This window comes from Tachypleus tridentatus, chromosome 4, assembly GCF_004210375.1.
Source record: "Tachypleus tridentatus isolate NWPU-2018 chromosome 4, ASM421037v1, whole genome shotgun sequence".
Taxonomy (NCBI): Eukaryota; Metazoa; Arthropoda; class Merostomata; order Xiphosura; family Limulidae; genus Tachypleus; species Tachypleus tridentatus.
The window spans coordinates 980,807-993,455 of NC_134828.1; the positions used below are offsets into that span (position 1 = coordinate 980,807).

At 31.9% G+C, this 12,649-nt stretch overlaps 1 protein-coding gene across 1 annotated transcript in view; it reads left to right on the forward strand.

Moving 5' to 3' along the window:
- Positions 1-12,649, forward strand: part of LOC143249995 (ankyrin repeat domain-containing protein 13C-like) — a 65,916-nt gene that overhangs the window by 13,009 nt on the left and 40,258 nt on the right. The window contains 3 exon segments of the mRNA XM_076500629.1: positions 2,468-2,572; positions 6,038-6,169; positions 9,814-9,880. Of these exon segments, the coding sequence (XP_076356744.1) occupies positions 2,468-2,572; positions 6,038-6,169; positions 9,814-9,880 (304 nt within the window).

Sequence of the window (12,649 nt, forward strand, 5' to 3'; positions counted from 1 at the left end):
TTATATTTCTGATGGTTATACTTACTGTTGCTTGTAGTAACTTGTGTTGCTTGTAGTAGCTTGTGTTGCCTTTACCAACACTGTTAGTTTATATTTCTGATGGTTATACTTACTGTTGCTTGTAGTAGCTTGTGTTGCCTTTACCAACACTGTTAGTTTATATTTCTGATGGTTATACTTACTGTTGCTTGTAGTAACTTGTGTTGCTTGTAGTAGCTTGTGTTGCCTTTACCAACACTGTTAGTTTATATTTCTGATGGTTATACTTACTGTTGCTTGTAGTAACTTGTGTTGCCTTTATCAACACTGTTAGTTTATATTTCTGATGGTTATACTTATTGTTGCTTGTAGTAGCTTGTGTTGCCTTTACCAACACTGTTAGTTTATATTTCTGATGGTTATACTTATTGTTGCTTGTAGTAGCTTGTGTTGCCTTTACCAACACTGTTAGTTTATATTTCTGATGGTTATACTTATTGTTGCTTGTAGTAGCTTGTGTTGCCTTTACCAACACTGTTAGTTTATATTTCTGATGGTTATACTTACTGGTGCTTTTAGTAATGTGTGTTGCTTGTAGTAACTTGTGTTGCCTTTATCAACACTGTTAGTTTATATTTCTGATGGTTATACTTACCGTTGCTTGTAGTAATTTGTGTTGCCTTTACCAACAGTGTTAGTGTAGAAATAAAAATATTATTCAGATTTTTACCTCTCAGAATTGACTTTTAAAACTAACATGGGAATATAATCAGGCCAAGCTTAGGCATGGGTTGATGTATGTTTTGCTATATCTGTAACAATTTTTAATTATTCAGTAAAACTTATTTGTCAGTTTTCTTTGATTGAAAGCCAAAATTGAATGAAATGCAGCTTTTGGCCAATTCAGAAAGTAACACCAATATAAAGCCTATAAAAGTTGAGACAGTTGTAGTAAAATATAGTCATGGTTCTTAGGATTGAAATGCTGCATCAAATATGTGTAGAAATCAGTGTTTTGGTTGGTCAAGAATATCTCATGCAATATATTGTGAAGAAGGTGTGTGTTTTAGTAAGAGTTATACGTAAGACAAGTGTAGGTGGCACTGTTAAAACAGTAGTGGTCAAAGTAGCAGTATAGAAGTGATGTTAAGTAGCTCGGGGCATGTTATTTATGAAACAAACAATGGTTCAATACAGATCTTTCCAATTATGTTACTACAAGTGTGAACGTTACTTCGAGAAAAATCTGCTGCACATTAATGTGATGTGGTCTCTGGATGTGTAGGAACTTATCCATCAGTGATGAGAAGAGGCATCCCAACCAGAAAGGTTTGACCAGGAACAGTGAACTGACAAAAGCTGGACATGTGTGATCTTTTTAGATTAATTCAAGTTGTAAATGTGTGGCAAAAAACAACACTACTGATGAGTATCGGCAGGTTTTGATCTTTCATGTAATTTTATGTTAATCTTCCAGCAAAATAGTGATTCCAAGCATGTGACAAATATGGAGAAATGATATTTTGGTGATAAAGAGTCCAATGGAATACTCATATTCATAACTTGGCTTGCATGAAGTACCAATATGAATATTCTTGAGGCTATATGGACTTACGGAAGAAAAGAAAGAAAAGGTCAAACATGTTGGCTAATTTACAGAGGATTATACAGAACAGCTTAGACTGTATAACAATGTTGGTGAGATGTACAGTAGTATGACAGTGATGTGTACAGCTTTGAGACAAAGAACTTGTACAGTAATTGTGAGAGTATTATACATCTTACTATCAATAAACTTACAATCTAGTTTCCATTACTCATTCTTGAATCTTGTGTGTATATTGCTTGTATATTTCCATTATAATATGTGTGTGTAATGAAAAACATAGAACAAAATCAATCTTTAAAACATATTTTACTTCTCAGTACAATTGTTTGTTAGTATCATAATGTATTTTAATTATTTGTGTATATTATTATTTTAATTGTTTGTTAGTATCATAATGTATTTTAATTATTTGTGTATATTATTATTTTAATTGTTTGTTAGTATCATAATGTATTTTAATTATTTGTGTATATTATTATTTTAATTGTTTGTTAGTATCATAATGTATTTTAATTATTTGTGTATATCATAAATTATTTTAATTGTTTGTTAGTATCATAATGTATTTTAATTATTTGTGTATATTATTATTTTAATTGTTTGTTAGTATCATAATGTATTTTAATTATTTGTGTATATTATAAATTATTTTAATTGTTTGTTAGTATCATAATGTATTTTAATTATTTGTGTATATTATTATTTTAATTGTTTGTTAGTATCATAATGTATTTTAATTATTTGTGTATATCATAAATTATTTTAATTGTTTGTTAGTATCATAATGTATTTTAATTATTTGTGTATATTGTAAATTATTTTAATTGTTTGTTAGTATCATAATGAATTTTAATTGTAAATTAAGTGATATATTTGCAGAATGTATACAGCTTTTACTGTCCCATGGTGCATCAGTCAAAATAAAGAATGCTTTAGGATGGAGTCCATTAGCAGAGGCTATTAGTTTTGGAAATAGACAAACTAGTAAGTCTGTTATACTCTTCTATATCTGGAAATATAACCGATTAGTTAGATTTCTCTCTCCAGTACTTTTAACAAAATGTTTTTTCTAATCCACCTTTCCCATTATGCTCTATGTGTATTTGCCTGACATTATATAATATTTGAACTAGTTCTCTGTAATCCATTGCTATCTTCTTCTTGCCCACCTCTGAATCCTGTTTGTGGATATTTTTAATGATTATTAAGAGACACACAGTGAAATGTAACATACTATGTCACTCAGTACATCACTTTTATTATGTACTCATTAGTCTAGATCTTGAGCCAGAGAAGGATATGACAAGTTTAGCCTGACATTTGTTTGGGATGTATAGCAGATGTATTAAATAATGAATATTAACAAACCAAGTAACCTCCACTTCTGACATAACTTAATTACTGTATTCTGTAAAACAGATAGCACTAATCATTTATTGGGAGGGGTGGACCACCTCAAACAACAACTGACAATTTTGTAATTAAACTAATATTTAAAAAGTTGTTGCTATTTTTGAAATGTGTTAGTGTTGTAACAATATTATGCCAATAGTGTTTTTGTGGCTATAGCGTTGATGTATCTGTCAGCACAGATAAGAAACAATCGGCATGAGTAGTTAATATTTAATTGCATTGATTGCTTGAAATTAGTCCAGAGTAGCACATTTACATACATGTGATATGTGGATGCTGAGTGTAGATGTTACAAAAGGAGAAATGTTTTCTGTGATTTGATTGGATACTGTATTGTATTTTTGAGTTGTTTTCTGTGATTTGATTGGATACTGTATTGTATTTTTGAGTTGTTTTCTGGGATTTGATTGGATACTGTATTGTATTTTTGAGTAGATTTTATTTTTAAATCTGCTCAGATGTCAGCCAGACAACTTGTATTTCAGATTTTTATGAATTAGTTTTTAAAAAAATATGTGGGCATTTTTTTGTAGAAGTGTGTTGGAAAAGATAAGTTTGTTTTAAAAACGGTCTCATTAGAGCATCTTGTTCTCAAGAAAAGTATGTTTTAAACCTTTGGAAACTGTGTCCATATTTATAGAACATAATATTGAAATTTTCAAACTTACCTTTTTATATATATATATATAACTATAAAATTCCTATAGATGTTGACTGAGCATTCTATATCTATAGAGAAATACAAATAAATAATGCTGATTTCTAAGATGTATACTATTTAAATTGGTTATCATAAATATATTAAATATTCTGTTTGTTTTGTGTCCACAGATTAGATGTTTGGAAACATGTCTATTAAGTTAAATATTCAAGATTCTTTGAAAAATCTAAATTTAAGCAAGTTTAAAGCTGAAACTTAAAGAAGTCTTACTTACATTCATTCCTAAGATGTAACTTTGGTAACCTAGTTCAACATGTCTATTCTGGTTTTCAAATTTCTACATCATTTTTTCTCAGGAAGTAACAGTTGAATTGTTGATAAAATTATTAGATTTAAAACTGTTTAAACTAGTTAGTTTAGTAGTTTAAATATTATGTTATAGTAATCAAAATATATTTTCAAAATTATAGACAGGTAAACAGTTAATATATTGATTAAATAGATCTTTTTGGTTTTAAGAAATACATATTTTATATACTTATCAATGACTCTTCATTGAATTTAGTCATGTGACAGATGGTATTAAATAGTGCTTTTTCCTTGGCTTTAGCTGGACTTGATAGATGATAGTGAATACAGAGATGCTAACCATTATGATTTTGGTGTATACATTATGACTATAGGCTCATACAGACAAATATTACAACTTGTTGCAACTCCCAAATTATTATATATTATATAGGCCTATACACTAAAGTGATAAATTGTTCCCTCAGGACTTGAAAGGGGTGAAAAGAAAATTTCTAGTGAGTTACAAATAAATTTTGGTAATAAATAAAAGACATAGTCCAAATTGTTACTTGCGATAATCATGTTTGTGCTTGAAATAATAAAAAATATTTGTATTTCCGAAGTCTACCAATAGTTTGAGTTAGGTGCTTCTCCATACTGCGTACGTGGGGGAATACGTAGTTACATCATCAGTGCTTGTCAGCCAATCAGTGCTCACATAGATGGGTATTTCTCATTTTCTAAGCAGCATAGAAACACCAGTGCGATCGTTCACAAGATGGAAAAAAAGAGGCCTCGTTCACCAGATTGTCTTGTTTCTGGCAAATCTAAAAGGACTAAAACTGTGAAAGGGCTCTATCTACAATCATTATGCTCAGTCATTTGTAATAGTTGGCATCTCTGCAAATAGTGTCTTTTCCTGGACCATAATAGTGAATAGTGTCTTTTAGTTGGCTAAAGTTGAATCTGATGATGATAGTGAATAGTGCCTTTTTCTTAGCTATAGTTGGACCTGACAGATGATAGTGAATAGTGTCTTTTCCTTAGCTATAGTTGGACCTGACAGATGATAGTGAATAGTGTCTTTTCCTTGGCTATAGTTGGACCTGACAGATGATAGTGAATAGTGCCTTTTCCTTAGTTATACTTGGACCTGACAGATGATAGTGAATAGTGTTTTTTCCTTAGCTATAGTTGGACCTGACAGATGATAGTGAATAGTGTCTTTTCCTTGGCTATAGTTGGACCTGACAGATGATAGTGAATAGTGTCTTTTCCTTAGCTATAGTTGGACCTGACAGATGATAGTGAATAGTGTCTTTTCCTTAGCTATAGGTGGACCTGACAAATGATAGTGAATAGTGTCTTTTCCGTAGCTATAGTTGGACCTGACAGATGATAGTGAATAGTGTTTTTTCCTTGGCTATAGTTGGACCTGACAGATGATAGTGATTAGTGTCTTTTCCTTGGCTATAGTTGGACCTGACAGATGATAGTGAATAGTGTCTTTTCCGTAGCTATAGTTGGACCTGACAGATGATAGTGAATAGTGTTTTTTCCTTGGCTATAGTTGGACCTGACAGATGATACTGATTAGTGTCTTTTCTTAGCTATAGTTGGACCTGACAGATGATAATGAATAGTGTTTTTTCCTTGGCTCTAGTTGGGCCTGACAGATGATAATGAATAGTGTCTTTTTATTTTATTTGGTTTCACCTATGAACATTTAGAGTAGCAGAAATATTACATTTTTCTAGATTTAAAGTCTCTTTCACACTGTGTACTTTATTGGTTTCACTTTTCTCATGGAATATAAGAAACACTTAAGATTTTATAAAAATATAGGATTACTGGAAGTTCAGTAACAATACCTGTTTATGAGCTGAGGAAAATAACAATCTAACATTGTTATAGAAATATATTCTAGAGAGTTGTTACACAGGTTGAAAGGAAAGAGAAACTATTCTGCAACATTAAAGAGAAAAAATGTTCTGTTTTACTAAATATAGAATAAGGAAATAAACTGAATCATAAACATTAATGTAGTGTAGAAGATAACACTTATAACACTTATTTTTTAACAGTTACTTCTCTTCTAAGGAAGCTTAAACAACAGTCTAGAGAAGCTATGGAAATGAGAAGACCTGATTTAGTACGAGCATTGAATCAGATGGGAGATTTTTATATGGAATTAAAATGGGACTTTCAGAGTTGGGGTGAGAGTGTTTGTAAAATATAATTAGGTAGTTTATAAAATATATAGTTTATAACATAAATATTAATTATCTATTATAAGAAGAACTTGGCTAAAATACAAGACATAAACTGACTTTAAAAGGAGAACTTGACTAGAATACAAGATACCAGTAAACTTTTATAGCAGAACTTGACTAAAATACAAGATACCAGCAGACTTTTATAGCAGAACTTGACTAGAATACAAGATACCAGCAGACTTTTATAGCAGAACTTGACTAGAATACAAGATACCAGCAGACTTTTATAGCAGGACTTGACTAGAATACAAGATACCAGTAGACTTTTATAGCAGGACTTGACTAGAATACAAGATACCAGCAGACTTTTATAGCAGAACTTGACTAGAATACAAGACACAAACTGACTTTTATAGCAGAACTTGACTAGAATACAAGATACCAGTAGACTTTTATAGCAGAACTTGACTAGAATACAAGATACCAGTAGACTTTTATAGCAGAACTTGACTAGAATACAAGATACCAGCAGACTTTTATAGCAGAACTTGACTAGAATACAAGATACCAGCAGACTTTTATAGCAGAACTTGACTAGAATACAAGATACCAGTAGACTTTTATAGCAGAACTTGACTAGAATACAAGACACAAACTGACTTTTATAGCAGAACTTGACTAGAATACAAGATACCAGCAGACTTTTATAGCAGGACTTGACTAGAATACAAGATACCAGTAGACTTTTATAGCAGGACTTGACTAGAATACAAGATACCAGCAGACTTTTATAGCAGAACTTGACTAGAATACAAGACACAAACTGACTTTTATAGCAGAACTTGACTAGAATACAAGACACAAACTGACTTTTATAGCAGGACTTGACTAGAATACAAGATACCAGTAGACTTTTATAGCAGAACTTGACTAGAATACAAGATACCAGTAGACTTTTATAGCAGAACTTGACTAGAATACAAGATACCAGCAGACTTTTATAGCAGGACTTGACTAGAATACAAGATACCAGCAGACTTTTATAGCAGAACTTGACTAGAATACAAGACACAAACTGACTTTTATAGCAGAACTTGACTAGAATACAAGACACAAACTGACTTTTATAGCAGGACTTGACTAGAATACAAGATACCAGCAGACTTTTATAGCAGAACTTGACTAGAATACAAGATACCAGCAGACTTTTATAGCAGGACTTGACTAGAATACAAGATACCAGCAGACTTTTATAGCAGAACTTGACTAGAATACAAGATACCAGCAGACTTTTATAGCAGGACTTGACTAGAATACAAGATACCAGCAGACTTTTATAGCAGAACTTGACTAGAATACAAGACACAAACTGACTTTTATAGCAGAACTTGACTAGAATACAAGACACAAACTGACTTTTATAGCAGGACTTGACTAGAATACAAGATACCAGTAGACTTTTATAGCAGAACTTGACTAGAATACAAGATACCAGTAGACTTTTATAGCAGAACTTGACTAGAATACAAGATACCAGCAGACTTTTATAGCAGAACTTGACTAGAATACAAGATACCAGCAGACTTTTATAGCAGAACTTGACTAGAATACAAGATACCAGTAGACTTTTATAGCAGAACTTGACTAGAATACAAGACACAAACTGACTTTTATAGCAGAACTTGACTAGAATACAAGACACAAACTGACTTTTATAGCAGGACTTGACTAGAATACAAGATACCAGTAGACTTTTATAGCAGGACTTGACTAGAATACAAGATACCAGTAGACTTTTATAGTAGAACTTGACTAGAATACAATATACTAGTCTATTAATGAGTGAGTCAGTGATATCAGCAGAAATTATCAATCAATTAACATTTAGTAATCAGTTGGGTTGTGTTACACAGGCTGTTGCACGAAAGAAATTAAAGCACACGATATCATGTGTTTTACAATTACTTGTTAGCTTACAACTGCACCGTATGATGCATTTGCTTGTCAGTTTATAGTCACATCATTTGGCACGTTCTGTAGTTAATCTTATTTATTCACAGAGTTATAAGTAGCAAATCAGATCCAATAACCTTGCGCACCTTTCATCTCATTTCTTTCACCAATTGTCAGTAATTCTTTCAGAAGTTTTATATTGTATCATCTATAGCCAATAGAAAGGTACGGCTTCATTTTGTTTTTAGTACAAAGTATTGCCAGTTTTGTCTTCAGTTTGGATATCTATCTCATTGTATTCATATTGAGCAGGTAAGAAAGTTACCTTAAACCTCTCTTGTCCTAGTTAGAAAGCAAGTTAAATTCTTATAGTTACATGGCACCATTTAGTGTATTTTACTATCTTTAAGCACATTATTTAACTAAGTAACAATTTTGTGTATTATTATTTAAAAAAAATTATAAAACTTCATTGACAACTGAAAATAATATGCAGGAAGTCAAAGGTAAGTAATATAGTTTTTGATTTTTATGTATATATTTTTATGGCCATAAAAATAATTCAAATGTAAAAGCTAGAAATGGGATATATGTAAAAATAACAAAATGTAAGAAATGTATCTCAGGATGGCTGGTATGGGTATTAACACTTTTACTAATAAACCAGAGAACAATGTTTCAATTTTCTTAGGTCATCTTCAGGTTAATGTTAAATTACTTTCTTCACCCCTGAGGTCAATCACATTGAATGACACTGTATGGATAAGTTAGAGACACTGAATATAAAGGTTAATCTGTCACCAAGAAACTATTCTACAAGTTTGACTAGTTTAGCTTCTTTGGCAGAAAGTTTTATGTGATGTAGAAAAGTCTAAAATTTGGCTGACAATTTTCATGATACTTTTGGCTTCATAAGGTAAAACCAATAACAGGGAATCTTAAGAAGTGTTGGCTTCATGAGGTAAAACCAATAACAGGGAACCTTAAGAAGTGTTGGCTTCATAAGGTAAAACCAATAACAGGGAACCTTAAGAAGTGTTGGCTTCATAAGGTAAAACCAATAACAGGGAATCTTAAGAAGTGTTGGCTTCATGAGGTAAAACCAATAACAGGGAACCTTAAGAAGTGTTGGCTTCATAAGGTAAAACCAATAACAGGGAATCTTAAGAAGTGTTGGCTTCATGAGGTAAAACCAATAACAGGGAACCTTAAGAAGTGTTGGCTTCATAAGGTAAAACCAATAACAGGGAATCTTAAGAAGTGTTGGCTTCATGAGGTAAAACCAATGACAGGGAACCTTAAGAAGTGTTGGCTTCATAAGGTAAAACCAATAACAGGTAACCTTAAGAAGTGTGTCGCGATGCAGTTCTATATTGTTGTAAATTTTGAGTGTCATTTTGATGTATGAAAACCAGTTTAATTTATAGATAGGTTTAATTAAAGGTAGTAATGTTGGAACTAGTAGACTGAGAGATAATAACCTTCTTTTATACTGAATGCTGTAAACCACTGAATTTGATTCAACTTTTCCTACAGCTTGAGAGATTAATTAATTAAAAACTGTATGAGCTAAGTATCAGCTAAGAATGTTCAACTTTTATAACTCAGTTCAGCCTTCTGTGATCTTTAAAACAAAGATGAGGGATAGTAATGGATGCTATTGATTCAGTTGTATGTTTTTTCCATTCTAGTTCCCCTAGTTTCACGGCTTTTACCATCAGATATCTGTAAAATAAGAAAGAAGGGCTCCAGTATCAGGTAATTATGAAAGTTATTCTTGTATATTTTTAAATTTTGAATCTTTTTTTGTCTTAAAATTATTTCAAGAATAACAAAAAAAAAATGGATGCTTCACAGCATTCAAAAGGAAATGTGAAAACTACTGTTAGAAAATACCAGAAGAATTTTTAAAATGTTGTGTTATTGTGGACTAATTAGAGGTGGAAATTATAGTTATGCAGCATGGCATTTAATGTTCCACCTTAAAATAATATTCAGCCATAAATATGGTGATGCTTTTATAGAACTGCTGTGGTCGTTTTCAGAAATTATTATTGTGATGAAATATTTTTTATATAGTAAGAAAAAAATATTCTGCTCTTTAGTACAGTTTAGTTGATAGACTATATAATATTAGTAAACAGTTTAGTTGAAACGCTACGTGCTATAAGTAAACACTTTAGTTAAAACTGTACGTGCTATAAGTAAACACTTTAGTTGAAATGCTTCGTGCTATAAGTAAACACTTTAGTTGAAACGGTACGTGCTATAAGTAAACACTTTAGTTGAAACACTACATACTGTAAGTAAGCACTTTAGTTGAAACACTACATACTCTAAGTAAGCACTTTAGTTGAAACACTACATACTCTAACTAAGCACTTTAGTTGAAACACTACATACTGTAAGTAAGCACTTTAGTTGAAACACTACATACTCTAAGTAAGCACTTTAGTTGAAACACTACATACTGTAAGTAAGCACTTTAGTTGAAACACTACATACTGTAAGTAAGCACTTTAGTTGAAACACTACATACTGTAAGTAAGCACTTTAGTTGAAACACTACATACTGTAAGTAAGCACTTTAGTTGAAACACTACATACTGTACGTAAGCACTTTAGTTGAAACACTACGTACTGTAAGTAAGCACTTTAGTTGAAACACTACATACTGTAAGTAAGCACTTTAGTTGAAACACTACGTACTGTAAGTAAGCACTTTAGTTGAAACACTACATACTGTAACGTAAGCACTTTAGTTGAAACACTCGTACTGTAAGTAAGCACTTTAGTTGAAACACTACGTACTGTAAGTAAGCACTTTAGTTGAAACACTACGTACTGTAAGTAAGCACTTTAGTTGAAACACTACGTACTGTAAGTAAGCACTTTAGTTGAAACACCACGCACTGTAAGTAAGCACTTTAGTTGAAACACTCACGCACTGTAAGTAAGCACTTTAGTTGAAACACTACGCACTGTAAGTAAGCACTTTAGTTGAAACACTACGCACTGTAAGTAAGCACTTGTTGAAACACTCACGCACTGTAAGTAAGCACTTTAGTTGAAACACTACGTACTGTAAGTAAGCACTTTAGTTGAAACACTACGTACTGTAAGTAAGCACTTTAGTTGAAACACTACGTACTGTAAGTAAGCACTTTAGTTGAAACACTACGTACTGTAAGTAAGCACTAGTTGAAACACTACGTACTGTAAGTAAGCACTTTAGTTGAAACACTACGTACTGTAAGTAAGCACTTAAGTTGAAACACTACGTACTGTAAGTAAGCCCTTAAGTTGAAACACTACATACTGTAAGTAAGCACTTAAGTTGAAACACTACGTACTGTAAGTAAGCACTTAAGTTGAAACACTACATACTGTAAGTAAGCCCTTAAGTTGAAACACTACATACTGTAAGTAAACCCTTAAGTTGAAACACTACATACTGTAAGTAAGCACTTTAGTTGAAACACTATGTACTGTAAGTAAGCACTTAAGTTGAAATACTACGTACTGTAAATAAACAATTTAGTTGAAATGTTACATACTATAAGTTAACACTTCAGTTGAAGTGCTCTTTTACCATATTTATTCTCTTGGTACACTCCTGTTCTATATAGAGGATGCTTTCTGTATGTACTATGCCCACACTGACCCCTTCACCTTCTAACTATATTGCCCATAAATATGTTTTGGAAGTTAGCATTTTCTTAAACTGAAAATATATTTCCAAAGATACTTACCTCTACTGACACTCAACCACCCTAATTTTCCCCTAAAATCCAGTTTGTATTTCAAAAAAGTGATTATATTATCAAAATGAGGTGATTATATACAGTACCTAAATAGAGAACGCAGAAGTTGGTAGAAAAATTTGAAAATTATAATTTGCCTAAGGCATTAGAGTGAGGTAAAAAAGATAGAGCAAGCATTCTTAATGCTTAGATAGACTGGAGATTAAGAAATACCTATGATGTCAGCAGAGGTTAGTGTTATTAGAAATACATTTTCAGTTTAGGAAAATGTTAATTTCATGTAGATGTTTATCTCTTCTCACACTTCCAACCTATACTCTCCACTTTGGTTGTTTTGTGCCTAATCACAAAGTGACAGTTGGAATGTACAATATAAAAAGTCAGCTGTGCCAGGATGGTGCATCATATTCTTATTGGTGAAGGGTTGTGGCATGCTTATTTGTATACTACAGCACATCTAATTGGGATAGGTGGTAATATCGAGCCGAGTGGTGAGCACAAATTGGGCATATACAGGGCAGCACTGAATGAAAAAGTTATCACATGAATGGTCATACGTTTCTGTCTGAAATATTTCAGTGTAGGAAAATTATAACCTCTAAGAATATATAAATATTAGGTTATCCACTGCTGTTCCTGTGTAGTTAACTTTCTACAAATGTATTTACGCTATGGGCAAAGTAATTCCTGATTTGCTATAATAGAAGGAAAGAAAAATCACAAAAATATTGTGCAGTAATCTGCAAATCCCTATAATAAGACA